We start from the raw sequence: 18,412 nt of genomic DNA, 5'->3' as shown, positions 1-18,412 counted from the left end.
CTTCATACACAATACATCTGATACATATCATACAGAACATCTTGTCTGCTGCATGTTATGATGCAGACGTGGATCTTAATGTGTGAGAGAAAACCCAAGTACATATTAATTCATTACTAATTTATTATTTGGAAACTAATGTGTCCATATATGTTAAATCATACGCTTCCCTAAAGAAAAAATTCTCATTTTTTGCATGTTCAGCTGATCTGCTCTGACTAAAGGATAAAATTGACCACAGTCTCTAATTAGCACCAAATTACTATTCTTTCCAGGAAACTTCCTGGAACATTCTTAGGAAATTAAGTACTAACAACATGAAGTGTTACTGAGATATGTTCAATGTCCTGTTAGAAGTCTGTGTGTGTGGGTGTGTGTGTCTGTGCTCTACATATGTGTGTACGAGCGTCTGCATGCATTGGTCTCTGACAGTGTTTTTTATCAGTGAGTGCCAGCTGGCAGTAACACACTTGGCCTCTCAGAGCGACAGTGAGAAACACAGTCGTCTACTGAAGACACTGAAGGTAAACGACTCTCCTCAGACCATATTAAGACTTTTAAGTTCAGTAGCTTTTATAGATTAGTGATATTTAAACACGTTGTCTCAGTATTTTGTGACTTCTTGCCCTCTAACCACTTACATTATGACCTCAGAAGTCTGTTTTACAGAGCATGAAGGAAACTTTAAAAAGCAAATGCTCCTGAAATGAGATATTTTACACCTAGTTGATATTTTTCATATTGATGTCAATATACAGTGTCACTTTTGGAAATCTTTTGAACTTCTATCTGCTTTCCAGTCGGCCCTATGTCAGGTCCTGAACCCAAGGCTAGTGTGTGTAGTGATCCAAACATTAGAGCCAGGAGTGTGTGGCGAGTCAGAATATCAGTGAATCCTGTATGTTGTAAAATGTACTATATATATTATTTGTATGCTGTATGAGCACACAGTGTTGGTGTATTTTATGGCTGCTTTAATATATATTCCATGTTAAATGTTTGCATGTGGTATTTTTGTACGCAATACTTTATTAGGGCTGCAACTAGCAATTATTTTCATTATTGTTTGATCTGTTGGTTAGTTGTTTGGTCTATAAAATGTCAGAAAATGCTGAAACATGGCGAGCAATGTCTCCCAAAACCCAAGATGACGTCTTCAAATGTCAGTCCACAATTCAAAGATATTCAGTTTACTATCACAGAGGACTAAAGAAACCAGAAAATATTCACATTTGAGAAGCTGGAAACAGAGAAATTGGACATTTATTTCTTAAAAATCGATTATCGAAATAGTTGGCGATTAATTTGATAGCTGAGAACTAATTGATTAATCGACTAATCGTTGCAGCTCTACAGTATATATGACAAGTATGCCATAAAAATATATGTGTGCAACGCGAATGCATTTAAAAGTTTATCTGAAGCTTATATGAGGCTTCAGCAGTCTGAGTTAGTCACATCATGTGGATATCTGTCACATTTACAGTCTTTTTATTATCAAACTGTTGACTGTTGTTTTAAGACAGACTTGAAAAACTGTGAACCCGTCCTTTAACGCTCTACTGTATCTCTCACCGACACATTCACTTCACATCCTTTACTGAGAAAAGAGTTTCTGTAATTTCAGTCTTCCTGCACCCTAATATGGTATCTATCATACACAAGTCAGCTATCAAGAGATATAAAAGGCAGTGACTCTTTGTTTTTTTTGCTCAACTTGTAATGAAACAGATTATAAAACTCTCTTTTCTTCTCTCTTCTTCTCTTCTCTCTTCTTCTCTTTTCTTCTCTTCTCTTCACTCTTCCTCTCTTCTCTTCTCTCTTCTTCTCTTCTCTTCTCTCTTCCGCTCTTTTCTTCTCTTCTCTCTTCTTCTCTTTTCTCCTCCTCTCTTTTCGTCTCTTCTCTCTTCTTCTCTCTTCTTCTCTTCTCTCTTCTTCTCTTTTCTTCTCTTCTCTCTTCTTCTCTTCTCTTCCTCTCCTCTTCTCTCTTCTTCTCTTCTCTTCTCTTCTCTTCTCTTCTCTTCTCTTCTCTTCTCTTCTCTTCTCTTCTCTTCTCTTCTCTCTTCTTCTCTTCTCTCTTCTTCTCTCCAGTTATTGATAAGGATGAAGGGGCTTCTGCTCCTGTGTCTGCTCTTCTTCTGTGGAGGTCAAAGGTCATCAGCCTGCCCTCACCTTTGCTCCTGTGATGGCAGTCAGGTGGACTGCAGCGCCAGGTCAATGTCCTCCTCCTCGCTCCCTGCCAGTTTCCCTGCCGGCACCACTGAGCTCCGTCTCCACAACAACCTGCTGACCACCCTCCCTAATGGGCTGCTGGACGACCTCACCTCCATCCGCTCGGTCTCCCTTCATGGGAACCCGTGGGTGTGTGACTGTGGGGTCCTCTACCTGCGGGCCTGGCTTCGACGTCAGCCCACCAGTCACACGTCACACCTGGGCGTCAACTGCAGCTCCCCTCCCAGCCTGAGAGGGAGGCTGGTGGTGTATTTAACTGAAGAGGAGGTCCTGGATTCCTGTTATTACTGGTACTGTGACCTGGCTTTGGCCTCGCAGGTGTGCCTGTTTGTGTTTGTGCTGGTGCAGGCGGCTCTGCTGGTGGCCGTCATCGTGTTCCTGAGGAAGTTTGAGAGGCTGTCCAAGGAGGCGAAGAAAACCACAGAGGAGAGCTTCACAGAGGCGGACGGTCCGAGGGAGAACGAGTACAGCAGCATCTGAGATTGAGCTGCGTTGTGTGGTTGTTAGATACAAAAGGAGTAACAGAGATGTTTATCCTTTGCACACTGGAGAGAAAATGTCTGTCAGATACTTTGAAGTTGCAGATTATAATTGCAAAGTAACTTTTTATGCAGGTGACAAATTAAAGGAGAAACCTGAATAAATCAGTGGAGAATCAGAATCATAATGCAATAAACAGGTTTATTGCATAATAAATTTGATTTTTCTTTTTGTACATTACTGTATTGTGACCTTTTAAACTTCCCATAAATTTATAAAGAGTTTACCTACATTGCATGTCGATATTTTGAAATTAAACATGCAATGTGAGTAAACAAATTACAGGAAAAACCTCAATAAACCAGTGGAGAATCAGAAACAGGTTTATTTCCAAATTGGTTTGCACATACAAGGAATTTGCCTCGGTGTTTGTTGTGCATAACAATCAAAAAATACAATGTTAGAGAAAATATAAGCACCCTCAAAGTCAGGTGATCATAAATAATATAAATATACAGATGCAGATGCTTCCACACAGGGCACCAGGGATCTCTGAATGGTTCGATGAGTGTGAAAATGATGTAAATAATCTGCTGTGTCACCACATTTTGGACCGCATTGAAGCTGTTCTGGCAGCTTGTGATGGTCCGACTCCTTAACAGACTTTATGTTGGTTTTTCCTTTAATTTCTCACCATCTCACTTATATTCCACTAGAGAACAGACTAAATTAAAATAAAGGAAAAAAAAAATTGTCTGCACTATTATCGGACCCATATTGGATTTTGGGGGCTGATACCAGTATTGATATTTGAAAGGGCAAAAAAATCCTATACCAATAAACTGGATATTAATTCTATAACATTAACAAACATTTTGATAAGAATCCCTTAAATTTGGTTAATAAAAACTTGAGACCACTGTGGGACATTTTGCAGTTGAAAAATGAACTTTAATATCTATCTGAGGGACAAAAACAATGGAAGCTGTTTAAAAAGACCTTAAACTTTAGTGTTTTGGTGGACTAATAATTCTGATATTCTGTTTGCTATTCTGTTTAGCATCTTGAGATGCCTTTTTTTGAAGAGTGAATGAGAAATAGTTAAGACTAATGTGGGTTTTTAAAAAAAATTGCAATCACATTGTTGATATCTGTCAATTGTATGTGTTTTTGTAATTGCAAAGTATATTATAGCAAATATTTCAGATGTAGAAAAATTGCATTTTAATACCATTTTGTGCAATTTGTTCATCTACCAAAAGAATACACATTATTCTGTACATTATATTTATGTAGGTCTCACACAATATTTCAGATGTCTTTTTGTGCATAACGGTATTTTTGACATTTTAAACATCCCATAAATGTATTGTATAAATAAATATTATGTGGATGTGGATAAATATTTATTTATCCACATTATGTGTCAATGTTTTGAAGTTTTTTTTCTCTCAGCACTTTTTCTTTTTAAATTAGTGACTGTTATATTTTGGATCCTGTTAATAAAGAAAATTAATGGAAATCCAGCAGGCATCGTGTGTGAATATTGATATAATTGAGACGAAATTATCTGATTTATTTGAACAGCCTCGAACACATTAGTTTTGAAATTTTGATCAATAAACAATACAACAATTAATACGCTATACATGTATGTAAATTAACAAACACTAGTTGGTATTTGGGGGAATTTCTTATTTTTGCAGCGGAACCTTTCTTCGGAAACAACGTTTTATTTTTTAGCGACGGACAGTTTTACCTGAAGGACCTACACATGTTTACACGTGAGGTGTGTGCAAGGCTGGATTTTTAAACATCAAGTGTCTAAATCTCAGATTATGTGGTGCGACCTCTAAAAATAAAAAGGTTTGTATTTATAATCTTTATAAGGATTAAGTCGCTTGTTTAAACAACATTTATTCTGTAACGGTTAAGCTAGTTTAGCTAGCTGTTGCTACATCGGTGTTTAGCTGCTAAAATGTCAAAATCCCTCGTTTCTAACGTAACGAGTTACTGAGTAATGAGTTTAAATACATGTGTTTGTTTTACATTTAATTTTCATACCTCAATTAGAAATGGGGAAACTAAGGAAAAAACATAACTGGAAGGGGAGGCAGCAGAGTGACCCCCAACAACCAGCAGATGAAGAAAAGACAGAAATTGTGCTGGAACTAAAAGGTAAAAACAAAAGAGAAACGTGGATCCAAATCTGTCTTAAAACAACAGTCAGGTGTCCATATGAACAGTGAAAGAGGTTTTCCTTGCTGTAATCATTCCTCTTGTTCATACTGGCTATGAAATGATCCCCTTCAAATGTGCAGGACAAAAGGAGGACAAAAACAGCAGTGTGTTCATACAGTCATTTTGTGCAAAAATGCATTTGAAAGTTTATCTGAAGCTTATATGAGGCTTCAGTAGTCTGAGTTAGTCATATCAAGTGGATATCTGACACATTTACAGTCTTTTTAGCATCAAATTCCCTTTGTGTTTCCCTGTTGAGCTGCAGTGGAAGTATAGTAACAAAAAGAGGGACTTTGGCACTAAAAAGACTGTAACGTTGAAAGATATCTACTTGATTTGACTCATTTGGACGACTGACGCTTCATGTTAGCCTCAGATAAACTTTTAACTGTCAATTTTGTCCCCCATCACTTACATTGTAAGTGCATTATGAAGGGATCTTCTAATGGTCATTATGAACAGGACAAATGATTACAGCAATAAAAACCTGTTTCAATGTTCATTTGGACACCTGACTGTTTTAAGTTTGGAAAATTGTGAACCCGTCCTTAAAGTGAAATCCATGATCAGGTGAAACTGTATGGCCAGTCCCATTTAATGTCCCCTGACTTCTCTTGATGTCTTTGTTTTCGTCAGATGGAGCCAGACTGAAGGGTGTAGATGAGAGCAACGCTTTGGTCCTTCCAGCCAACAAAGCCAAGAAGAAGAAACCCTCAGTGACACCTGTTTCCACCAAAAAGCCCCTCACAAAGAAACAGAGGAAAGAGCTGCAGAAGGTGCTGGAGCGCAAGGAGAAGAAAGCTCAGGTGAGAGACGGTCTGATGCTGCAGATTGATCCAAACATGTTGTTCTAAAAGTGGTCAAGACTGTACTTACAGTTATCATCACATTAATGTTTTTAGTTGTGCTGAAACGGTTATTAATTCAGTTGAGTGACAGAAAATTAATGAACAGTTTTAATTGATCAAGTCATTTAGAAACTATTTGGATAATCTATTAATCTGTAGTATTTTTTTCAAGCAAAAATGCCAAACATTCCCAAATTCCAGCTTCTAAATTGTGAGGATTTACTGCTTTTCTTTGTCTCATGTGATAGTAAACTGATTATCTTCTGGGTTTTGGACTGTCTGTCAGACAAAATAAGGAATTTGATATCATCACCTTGGGCTTCAGTAAATTGTAATGGTCATTTTTCACAAATTTTCAAAGACCAAACAATAAGAATATTAAAATGTTGATTAACTGATTGTGGTAATAATAGTCGCATCCCTACTTCCATGTTATCAAATGTGAGTATTTGCATTGTTTTATATCCTCGTGAATTGAATACAGTTGAGTTTTGAACTGTCAGTTGGGCAAAACAAGCAATTTGAAGACTTCACCTTTGATTCTGAGAACTTATGATGTTCATTTTTACTTTTTGGTGACATTTTATAGACTAAAATATTCACTGATTCACAAATTTTGCCAATTTTATTTAGGTAGAGGTTTTGTAAAGCCGCTTGTGTGTAGACAAAATTTAACTTTGCCTTTTTTTTGGTTAAATGAATAAAAGGTTTTCTACAAAAACTCATTAGTTGTCATTATCAGGATGCCACTAGACATGTGATTGAACCAATTAATCCCTGCTTGGTTATTCATAGTAACACAGCAGATCATCACGTATACTGTTCATAACATTTTAAGTAACTTTATATCGTTGACATAAAGGACTAGAGCACATCCCACTGACCCGTCCTGTCTTTCCTGTTCAGAGAGCAGACATACTGACCAAGCTGGCGGAGGTTCAGCTTCCAGAGTCTGAGCTGAAGCTGCTGTACACCACGTCCAAACTGGGCACAGGAGGGAAGCTTTACCAGACGAAACAGTGAGTTCATGAATGAAACATGTTAGCTCAGATAAACAAAGGAAGTACGATGAGTCTGTTTCTCAGCGGAGGATGTGGAGAACATGCGGTTTTTATATTTTTGGGGTTATTTCCAGGTCATCAGACGAACTACAAGATGGAGACTCTGGACCGAAGATCAGCAGCCTGAGTGGAGCGAACAGGAAGAGGAAATGGAAAGAGGAGGAGGAAGAAGACGACGAAGAGGAAGAACAGAAGGCAGAAGAAAGTAGCGATCTGGAAACATCGTCTGATGAGGATGAGGATGGCAAAGATGTGGAAGCGAATGAGACCACAGAGATGAGTGAATCTAAGGAAACAACATCTCACTGTCAGGAGGTGAAAGAAGAACAACAGACGACAGAGAAAGAAGAAAAGAGTGAGAAGAAGGTTTCAGATCAGGAGAAAGTCCAAATCAAGAAGCCGTCGCAGCCGGCCATCTTTATTCCAGTTGACAGGTTGCCAGAAATACAGGTGTGTGTGTAACATCAGAGAAAATGTGTGTAAACTACTCTTGTTTTCTTCAGATAGTTGGTGTCTTGTCAGTTTGCTTTATATTATTGGTTAATAATGTGCAGAGTAATTTTAAGCCAATATACATTTTTGTCTTTAGAGCTGCAACGATTAATTGATCGACAGAAAATGAATCACTATTTTGATCATTAATTTATCATTTTGAGTTATTTTTTTAAGAAAAAATGCTAAAATTCTTCTGCTTCCAGCTACTTAAATGTGAATATTTTACTCTGTGACAGTAAACTGAAGATCTTTTGGGTTTTGGATTGTTGGTCGGAACAAAACAAGAAACATTTTAGTTTGAATCTTGGGCTTTTGAGAAACTTTGATTGATATTTTTCACCATTTTATGACATTTTCTCATTTATAGACAAAACAATTGATTGAGGAAATAATCAACAGATTAATCAATAATGAAAATGATTGTCAGTTGCAGCCTTAATCGTCTTTATACGTCACATATCTGGAACAAACTCAGAAAACTTGAGGTCTGTTCTGAGCTCTTTTAAAACAAAGCTGTTTGCCACTGCTTTTTTTATTATTAATATTAAACCTGCAACGATTCGTCGATACAACGGTTAGTCGCTCATCAGAAAATTAATCATCAATTTTTTAAAATCAAGTCATCATGTACATCTTTTTTTTTTTTTTTAACTAAAAGACGAAATAATTGGTGGTTTCAGGTTCTCAACTTTGAGAATTTGCTGCTTTTCCTTGTTTGACATTATAGATATTTAATGACATCACCTTTGAAGAGCATTTTTTATTTTACAAAATTTTACAGACCAAATGATTAATCAATAGAGAAAATAATCATTGTTTGCAGCTGTTATTATAAATTGAATTCTCCCTATTCATTAATATCTCTCACTGATCATTTTGAATTACGTTGTTGTTAAAAGGTGCCATGTAAATAAGATCGCCTTTGCTTTAAGTTTATTTCAACCCGTTGCTGCAGGAGTCCCGTTTGAAGTTGCCGGTGCTCGCAGAGGAGCAGGTCATCATGGAGGCAGTGAGAGAGAATCCCTGTGTCATCATCTGTGGAGAGACAGGAAGTGGAAAGACCACACAGGTGCCTCAGTTTCTGTACGAGGCCGGCTACGCCAGGTAGCGCATCCTCTTTGTGGTCCTTTAAGGTCTAACTGGATAGAAACGCTTTACACGTGAATACACATTAATATCTGATATCATGTGATTGATTTCTATCCATCTCTTCGTTCTTGTTTCCTCCAGTGGCGCTGGCATTATAGGCATCACTGAACCAAGAAGAGTAGCAGCTGTCAGCATGTCCCACAGAGTGGGCAAAGAGATGAACCTGTCCACACGGTAACAACAATACCCTCCCTGCAGACGTCTTAAGATATTTAGCATGAAGAAATCTGAAAACCACAAACTAATAGAGACTAAAAAACCTCTGTGTGACATCATATTTTGTAACGGTGCCTGTTGGCGTGTGTTTAGGGTTGTGTCGTACCAGATCCGATATGAGGGGAATGTGACTGACGAGACCAAGATCAAGTTCATGACAGATGGTGTTCTGCTGAAGGAGATTCAAAAGGTATTAACCTTACTTTCCTTAAAGAAGACTGAAGGAATATGGACTACTGGTGCGATGACTGTTTCACAGCACAACAGATAACAGTTTGAGCTTCCTAATTAAGCATACTGCAATGAAACTATGGGACTGCTTATTATTCTTAGCAAATCAAATACAGCAAAATCTAAATTATTTACAACTATGTGTCTGTTGTATAAATGGCTCTAACAGTTTTTTCAATATAAATATGAATCATTAGATAGTTGAAAACTGTTTTTTACATCATTAATGCCCTCTGTGAGCCTTTAAGTGCCTTCATGTGTCTGTAATTATTTATTGTACCTAACTTGTAACTATTGACTGTAACTATCTTGTCTTATAGGACTTCCTGCTCCAGAGGTACAGTGTGATAATCATCGACGAGGCACACGAACGGAGTGTGTACACAGACATCCTCATTGGACTGCTGTCTCGTATCGTTCCGCTCAGAAACAAGGTGATTCACGCTGCTGTGTGTGTGCGATGTTTTCTACAATGTGTATGACATATTTTATACTGTTTCTACCTGTTATTTCACGTACGTATTCTCTCTCTCCTCCTCTCTGCAGAAAGGTTTGCCCATGAAGTTATTGGTCATGTCAGCTACTCTGCGGGTGGAGGACTTCACAGACAACCGGAAACTGTTTAAGACGCCTCCGCCCGTCATTAAGGTGGACGCTCGCCAGTTCCCGGTCACTATCCATTTCAACAAACGTACCCCGTTGGAGGATTACGCCGGAGAGGCCTTCCACAAGACCTGCAAGATCCACCGGATGCTGCCTCCAGGTGCACAGACACATTATATCATTTGACAAATTAATCTATAGGTGATGGTGAAATTAAAGATCATAAAATAATAAGTGTGTTTTAAGATATCCACTTTGTATGTTTCTCCATTCTTATAAGTTACTGATCAGTTTTTTTGCTCTTCTATAAACATAAGTTATCTAACTAATGGCACATGTGCAATAAACTAAACAAAGGTGAAAGTATAAACAACTATAAACAATATCAAAACATCCAAACAACCGAAAAAACTATTCCCACTAACAAACTCATGATTATCAGTTACTATACCTGTTCAATATTATATATAACAATTACTTATTTGCTAATTCCCAATTATTTAAAGTCAGTTTTGGCTCTTACATGACCCGCCCACAGACGGACTCTCCTTTATTTGTGATATTAATGTTGGATTCAAACAGACAATGAAAGACTGATGATGATAATAAGTGTATTTTTGTTAGTTACATGTGAATATTTCTTATGGGGAAACCATTTAAACCAGTAATTTTCTATTTTTTTAACCAATGTCGGCTGCAGTATTGTCTCTTTAGGCACTGAGTGGATCTTTTTTATTATAACATCTTATCAACTAGTCATGTTGTAATGAGAAAAGTTTGTTTTATCGAGATACGTTGATTTTGTGAAATAGTGAGAAAGTTTTGTAATATAACAAGATAAAGTGATATGATGTTATTATTAAGTTTCTTGTAAAAATGAATAATTTGGTATCTAGTAATAACAAGAAAACATCTTAGAATTATGTGAAAAATATCTTGTTATAACATGAAAGGAAAACTGAAGGAAACAGTAAAATATTTTAAATAAACCAGATCAAAGAAAGAAGTGAAGAATTTGTGTAATATTAAAGTTTATATCTTTCAGTGTTGTTGTTTTAGATGTGAATTAAGCACGTATCCATAGCAACGTGAAGTAAGCAGGACAGCTGTTTCTGGAGTTTGACCCGCAGTCCTCTGGTTGTTAACCTGATCCCATGTCTTCGTCCTTTAGGTGGGATCCTGGTCTTTCTCACTGGTCAGGCAGAGGTTCACGGTCTGTGCAGAAAGCTGAGAAAAGCTTTTCCCTTCAGGAAGGGAAACACAACCACCGGTGAGTGTTAACATGTAGCTGTTTGCTCACTTTCACGCTCGCTGAAATACAGCATCTCTGAGCAGAGAGCATGTTTTTATATGTTACTCTGTCCAGGTGAGGATGAGGAGGCAGACACCTCAGAGGCAATGAGGAAGTTTAAGAAGGCCAAACAGAAGAAGACTGTCGTGAGTGCTAACTTTTACTTGTATCAGTCCTCGACAGATAGCAGTTTTTACAGACATTTTAAGTTATATTTGTGACATCCGTCTGTCTCCAGTCGCTGCCTCGTATCGACCTGGATAACTATTCCGCTCTGCCGGTGGATGAAGGGGACGAGGACAGAGATGCGGGGATCGGAGAGGATGAGGATGAAGGCTCTGACTTGGACATCGGAGACGATCCCGCCGACACAGGCAAGATTCACCGCTAATTCTCCAAATGTAGAGGGATGTGTTTGAGATAAGTGTCCTTTGTAACGCTGCTGTGTTTTGTCTCTATAGAGGAGAAGGCAGACCCGTCTATTCCTCTCTATGTCCTCCCTCTGTACTCTCTGTTGGCCCCGGAGCAGCAGGCCAAGGTGAGATTATTATCATGTCAGCGCTGAAATGGATGAAAATCATGATCCTGGAGAAGGAATTTGGTTGTTTTAGCATTTTGGAATATTTTCATTGGTAGCAAAGAGTAAAAATTGCAACAAAAGATGAAAAATAATCAGTCATTGAAATCCACACAGTGACAGATGTGAATGGTGTCTGCACTGTACACGATCGCACATTTTTCAGATATCAGCTGTACTCCATGAGTCGCCTGTATACAGTTGTAGCAGTGGTTGCCAAACCTTTTCCTTTGTGACCACTTAAAATGAAGCAGTGATTAGCTGGACACTTGATCACAAGTTATGGCTTCGTTTCAGCCATTAGCAGTTCAACCAAAGAGTGTTTTTTTCCTCCTTGGGTTGTTTTCAACTCAAAGATATTTATAGGTTACCTTGCAAGGCAGCTGGATTCGTGAGATCACATCACAAGATCACGCAAGAACCCATCTTGTCAGGCTTATAGTTATGTGCTTGTGTGGACCAATCAGCGTCCTATAAGGATTCTTATGTGATCTTGTGATCTCGCAAATCCAGTTGCCTCACAAGGTAAGACATTGACAGACGGATGGTTCATCCAATCACCTGCCAAGTATTTTTTGAAAGTGCCCGCCCTTTTCCAAACAGTTTCCATGGACGACTTCTCAGATGGTTCTGTGTAACAAACCATCTGGCGCATCATGTTAATTTATAGGCCAAAAGAGGTAAAAGTATCAAGTATTTTACCATAAAAAAGCACAAATTTGAGAAAGAATAAAAGATAATATTCTTTAACAGATTTTTTTCTCGTCCATTTAATCAGATTAATTTCAGGACCACGTAGGGTCGGCTGGGAATCACTGAGTTCGGATTTTGTTGACAAATCAAAAATGTCCAAATAACAATAACTGGGACAATTACAGACGTCTACTGGACTGATAGATCTGATAATAGCATTTACAGTGATTATAAAATATATATGTTATATAAATATATTTAATATAAAAGGTGTAAAGTTTTCCATTTTGATTTATATTTGACTAAAATGTAAATGTAATGTACACAAGTTTCTTGGTATATTAATGGTAAGAACTGTCTTTTCTAACGTGATACTATTGTGAACTACTGATGGTAAGAAGCTTAAATGACCTAAACTCAAATATAAATAGTATATTTTCTAACAAAAACTACAGCAGAATTAATATGATTCTGTATCTTTCTGTACTGTTGCAACAGGAAAGTTGCATAAGTACGTTTATAAGTGGTTTAGAAATATTGAAATCTGTCTGCTGTTGCATTGTTAAACTCTAAAAAAACCTCTGAAGATGTTTCTCTCTTACCATGATATCATGTATGTGTGTGTTTCCTGACTGCAGGTGTTCAGGCCTCCTCCAGCTGGTGCTCGTCTGTGTGTCGTAGCCACCAACGTGGCTGAGACGTCTCTGACCATCCCCGGCATCAAGTACGTGGTGGACTGTGGTCGGGTCAAGAAACGTTTCTACGATCGTGTGACCGGAGTGTCGTCCTTCAAGGTCTCGTGGACCTCACAGGCCTCAGCCAATCAGAGGGCAGGTAGAGCGGGACGAACAGAGCCGGGACACTGCTACAGGTCAGAGCTTTGAAACTGTGTAGTTACAGTTTTTACTTGAGGAGGATATTCACACATTTTTGTCTCATCTCAGTATATAAAATAGTTAATTTAATCAGTTTCTATGATCTTTCTGCAGGTTGTACTCGTCTGCTGTGTTTGGAGACTTCAGTCTATTCTCAGAAGCAGAGATCACTCGCAGGCCTGTGGAAGACCTGGTTTTGCAGATGAAGGACCTCAACATAGACAAGGTCAGTAAACACTGAACAACTCAGACTTACCAGCAGGCTGTGGTGTGAAATACTGCTGTAAAAGAGGAAAACATATTCTTTTCATAGAACCACCTTCATGTTTTTTTGTGTCTGCAGGTGGTAAATTTCCCCTTCCCCACGTCTCCCTCCGCTGAGGCTCTCGTTGCAGCAGAACAGCTGTTAGTCTCACTGGGAGCTCTGAAAGAGCCGCCTCGCACCGGAAGGTAAGTGTTGTTGCTGGATCTCCCTCTTTTTCTCTCTGGCTTTCTTGGATTACGTAACTATTTCTTCCAACAGTTCAGGTAGTGCTGAGGGATTTTTGTTTCTGCTCACACTCTGGTTCTTTCAGGGAAACATTAAAAAACAATATTCAGTTATCAGCATATTTTTTATCATTTTAACTGACAGTTTTACACACCAATGAGAGTACAACAAATTGGTATTTTACATCCATCTCATTATTAAAGGAAGTCAGATCTTGTTCATTGTTTTTTCCTTAAATCTTCTCATCTAATCACCCCATTCTTTTTATATTTAAAATTTTAACTCTAGGTCTCTAGGTCTTTATCTCTAGGTTTACCCAGTGTGATCATTAGATAAATTGAGCAAATTAGTAGTCATATCACGTGTCTGTACTGTCTAAACTCTTTTTTTTTTTTTTCTTGTAAGCATAAAAGAGATGGAGCAGGCGAGGCTGAGCTGTCCCATCACCCCGCTGGGCAGAGCGATGGCCTCGTTCCCTGTCGCACCGCGTTACGCTAAAATGCTAGCGCTCGGGAAGCAGCAGGATTGCCTGCCCTACGTTATTGCTGCAGTAGCAGCCATGACAGTCAGGGAGATATTTGAAGACCTTAACAGGTGAGGACACATGTTTTAGGCTAATTTCTCTTTATAAGAACTCTTCCAATGTGGCCGTGAATGTAATCCACTGGAAAACAGACTGGAAGCTCTTCACTTGCAGAAATGTATTATTTTTATTTGTTTTTTGTTTTTTTTAAACATGAGATGACTCAATTCACATGAACACATGCGTCACGTTTCAAGCTCAGTGCTCCTTTCAGGCAGTATGCATCATTTTATATTCAAAACACGTTTTTGTCTCTCCTCAGACCTGCAGGTAATGAAGACGAGAGCTCCAAGCTGTCCCAGCGTCGGGCTCGGCTGACCCAAATGAGGAGGCTTTGGGCTGGGCAAGGAGCCTCACTCCTGCTGGGGGACCTCATGGTCATGCTGGGTAAGTCTAATTTTGTTCAGGTTGCAGTATAGGAAAGTATCGTACTGTAGACTGCAGCAGAGTCTGTCAGGTCATGTGTTGACCTTGAAATGTCACATGACATCGCTTCAAAATCAGTTTTCTTCCAGGCTTTAGCATGAAGCAGGTGGGATTTATATAGCTTAACAACTGCTGAACATCTTGTGTTTGCTGACCTCAGATGGTTTAAGTCCTCATCTTGCTACAGTGATGTACAGGTGTACTCAGGGACCCTCTGACATCACTGTTGGGTGCAGTTATAGGTGCAACAAAGCATCAGTGATGCTGGGTTTCGACATCAGGAGGGACTTGATTTGAAGGATCTAATTGAGACTTGCCCCAGAAAATCTATGATCACTGTTTATAGGACAGAACTTTTACATACACCCCTGAGTTGCAGATTTGTAGCAAAAAAGTTGACACCTCACAGGTAGAGAAAAAGACAAAAGCAGTTTTTATTATACAGCATGTTCTATATTAAGTGTTTCAATGTGTTTCTACTATATTTGTGCTCACATGTGACTGCAGGTGCTGTTGGTGCTTGTGAATTTGCCGGCTGTACACCTAAGTTTTGCGAAGAGAACGGCCTGAGGTATAAAGCCATGGTGGAGATCCGGCGGCTCAGGGGACAACTTACAAATGCAGGTACACACATGTGAGAAACATGGAAAACTGAACACATAATGTGCGGCAGAAACATTCCAGGAAAATCATTTGTGTTCTTTCATCTCAGTGAATGCAGTGTGTCCAGAAGTGGGAGTATTTGTGAATCCAAAGATGACTCCACCAACAGAGCACCAAGTGGTTTGCTTGCGGCAGATCGTTCTGGCCGGACTGGGAGACCATCTTGCGAGGCGGGTACAAGCAGAAGATATTCTTGATCCAAAATGGAAGAATGGATACAAGGTAAGCACTGCTTGGATGATTGTTAGTTGTGGTTTTGGAGAATGTTCTACTGCATCGCTCTCCTTCACCTCCTCATCAAGCCTACCCAAACCGCACACCACCTATCCAGTCGATGGCACTGGTGGTGGTGCACGGTTTGGGTAGACTTTTGAATGAAACAGCTCCGCATACTCATCTGTATCTGTTTGTCCTCATAGACGCCTCTTATGGACGAACCGGTGTTCATTCACCCAACCTCTGCACTGTTCAAAAAGCTGCCGGAGTTTGTCGTCTACCAGGAGATTATGGAGACCACTAAGATGTACATGAGAGGTAAATGAGCTTTGTGAAACGCCAGAAATGTCACTGGTGTGTGTTAACGACAGTAACCTGAATGTAAAAAAGCCCACAAACCAGGTGCTTATTTCTCCTCACTGCATGACGATGGTTTTAAGAAATTATATGTTTCTACTCTTAAGTTTTTTTTTTCTGTTTGCATATTTTAAAAAAAACATGATTTCTAGACTTCATCTTCAGAACATAACTATGACTTTTATATTAAACAACATGACTATCAATGTGTTTACAGTGTGTTGTGTTGTGGTGATTTCTATTTTTTTGTGGTTAAATATTAAATCATCTTGTCGTCTTGTTTTTTATTGTGTGTCAATAAGTCAAATTCCTCTCACAGTACAGTAACAATCGGCTTGAAATGTACGGTGTAGTGTTGCTGTGTTTGCTGAAGTTTGGCTGATAGTTCACCATCTTGATAAATTTGTCCTCTGTTCTGTTTCTGTCAGGTGTGTCAGCAGTGGAAGCAGAGTGGGTTCCTCAGTTTCTGCCTCAGTATTGTCATTTCGGCGCTCCTCAGGAGTCGCCGTCACCGTGGTTTTGTTCCACCGCGGGCACCATCAAATGTCACCGTTCAAGCACCTTCTGTAAGTTCTGAACACCAGAGCTGTGTTTCATGCCGGAAGGCATTTCTGCCCCACATTTAAGTAAAGCCTGTGTATTTCTTGCAGTCCGTGTAGGTTGGCAGCTGCCTGCAGTGGAGATGGAATATCCAGATGGCGTTGAGCGCTACAAACTGTTTGCCAGGTTTCTGCTTGAGGGACAGGTACTACAGCAAAACCCGAAAGACCTCGTCTCTTGTTGTCTGTGCTTCAGGTTTAATTGGGCATAAACTCAACCGCTCTGTCAAACAGTAACATACCTGATCATCACCAGCAGCTAGAGCCTGAATAAAATCTGATATTTTAAAGTATCTGTAGCTGTAATCAAACAAAACCATTGTTACTGCACATAATACTAATCTATGATCAAAATAATGTGTGATTTAAAATAACTATAATATAAATCCAATCCTTCCAAAAACACATTCAAAATATACCTAATCCTTGAATAAATTAATCAATCCATATCTTTTGGGCAGGTTTTAGCCTCAATAAACAACATACTGACATGTCGTTGCAATTGCCAGCCCAAACATTATGTACCATGGGTTAAAAGGAACATTAAAATCTGAAATGTTGTCAACCACCATCTGCTGGAGTCTGTATATTTTATACATCATGTTTAAAAGCTAACACTTTGTGTGGTTTGCAGGTCTGTCCTAAACTAAAGAAACACAGTGGCCACCTTCTCTCAAACCCCTCCATCATGCTGAAAACATGGGCAAAGTAAGTTGGTACTCTCTCACACACCCTGCTCTGACCTCTTCTCCCTTTTTTTCACTCAATAAATAGACTTTTGTTATAAGGATCAACTTTTTCTCTGACTGCTGTGACTTTGCCGCTGTAGGCTGCAGCCCAGGACGGAGGCTTTGCTGGGAGCACTGGTGTCAAAGAGAGTTGACTGCAGAGAAGCCCTCCTCTCCGCCTGGAAGACTGAAGATAAATGTGAGGATTTAATGTGCTTGACGTGACTCGTCTGATTTGATTAGCCTTCTTGCATCTAACCTTATTGTTTTCTTGTGTGTTTTTTTTTTTTCGGCTCCTACAGTCCTGTTGTCTGCATACTGCCAGTGGCTTCCTGAAGCCATGCATCAAGAAGTAGCCAAAAGTTGGCCTCCGATATGAACGCTTACATCTAAAAAGAGGAGGGAGAAGTAAATTACAGACTTTTCATCAGAGACCTACACTGACCTACAGATCAGCAGAACTTCCTTCTTCACTGTCAAAAGGATTTCTTCAGACTGTGCTGATTGTTTTAAAGTGCAGCTGTCACAACACAACATTGCCTTTTTCACCAGTTTGTAATTTTATATACTTTATCTATGACTTGTACAGGTTTTTTCAGGCAGAAAATATTTCAAATAGAGCTCTATAATGACTTTTTAAATTGTTATCAGTGTGCTGCTGTCAGTTACAGTACGTCTGATTTGGTCTTCATAAGACTCATTAAAACTTTGTGGCTCTGAATAAGGCTGGTGTGTGGTTTATTCATGGTGTATATAAACTGTTGATGAGGATTAAACAGCAACTTCACTAATCTCACATATAAAAGTCTGTTTACTACTCATGAGGACTATTAATCAGCCTGTGGAAACTGTTGTATAATGTCTTTTGTGGCTCTGGAGGAACTTTCTGTGTTGTTAAATAACCCTGATGATGTCAGGGCAGTTAGGGTTTAATGAGAAGAAGCTGCTGGTGGAGACTGAAAGTTCATTCTTGATTTCAGAAACAGCAGTTGACAAAACAATCTCACCACAAGTCACATTTAGTAGCTTTTATGGTGCTTTTGATCATATTGGAGGATCCTCCGCAGCAGATGGAGTTTTCCCAGTGGTCGAGGAATTGTAGATATTTTTTATATGTCTGAGCACTTCATAGACTTTGAACTCTGTGATTTAAACGGTAAAAAGGTTTAAAGTTCATTCCTGACCTTTAACCATCTCACCACAAGCTGTTTTGTGATATAATTAAAAGCTCCAGAAAAGCTACCAAATGGACCTTACAGTGATATTGTTTTGTCAAATCCTAATGGTTGCATCATAATAGAGATTGGTCCATGTTAAGGACTAAAAGTCACAATAGCCTTTTCTGCTTCAATGTTGAC

The 18,412-nt window shown here is 38.9% G+C and overlaps 2 protein-coding genes across 3 annotated transcripts; both read left to right on the top strand.

Moving 5' to 3' along the window:
• Positions 1–171: 171 nt before the first annotated feature.
• gp1bb (glycoprotein Ib platelet subunit beta) lies at positions 172–2,893 on the top strand. The gene is made up of 2 exons (XM_042420814.1): positions 172–524; positions 2,092–2,893. Exons 1-2 carry the CDS (start codon positions 336–338, stop codon positions 2,710–2,712), a joined length of 810 nt encoding a protein of 269 aa, XP_042276748.1. The 5' UTR covers positions 172–335; the 3' UTR covers positions 2,713–2,893.
• A 1,550-nt stretch (positions 2,894–4,443) lies between these two features.
• Positions 4,444–17,775, top strand: dhx37 (DEAH (Asp-Glu-Ala-His) box polypeptide 37). 2 transcript variants are annotated; one of them, XM_042420810.1, is made up of 27 exons: positions 4,444–4,578; positions 4,786–4,890; positions 5,590–5,759; positions 6,708–6,820; positions 6,937–7,312; positions 8,313–8,461; positions 8,588–8,680; positions 8,816–8,912; positions 9,274–9,387; positions 9,500–9,716; positions 10,728–10,827; positions 10,930–10,993; positions 11,086–11,221; positions 11,309–11,385; positions 12,756–12,988; positions 13,107–13,218; positions 13,336–13,442; positions 13,888–14,076; positions 14,328–14,452; positions 14,999–15,115; positions 15,204–15,376; positions 15,574–15,688; positions 16,156–16,293; positions 16,378–16,472; positions 16,961–17,034; positions 17,156–17,253; positions 17,357–17,775. In XM_042420810.1, the coding sequence occupies exons 2-27, from the start codon at positions 4,788–4,790 to the stop codon at positions 17,431–17,433; spliced, it is 3,462 nt and encodes a 1,153-aa protein (XP_042276744.1). In that variant the 5' UTR covers positions 4,444–4,578; positions 4,786–4,787; the 3' UTR covers positions 17,434–17,775. The 2 variants fall into 2 exon arrangements, with proteins under 2 accessions (XP_042276744.1, XP_042276743.1); XM_042420809.1 differs by having other exon boundaries at positions 4,445–4,578; positions 10,728–10,826; positions 10,923–10,993.
• Positions 17,776–18,412: the final 637 nt, after the last annotated feature.

Source organism: Thunnus maccoyii, chromosome 9, assembly GCF_910596095.1.
Source record: "Thunnus maccoyii chromosome 9, fThuMac1.1, whole genome shotgun sequence".
NCBI lineage: Eukaryota > Metazoa > Chordata > Actinopteri > Scombriformes > Scombridae > Thunnus > Thunnus maccoyii.
This window is presented reverse-complemented; position numbering and strand designations above follow the sequence as displayed.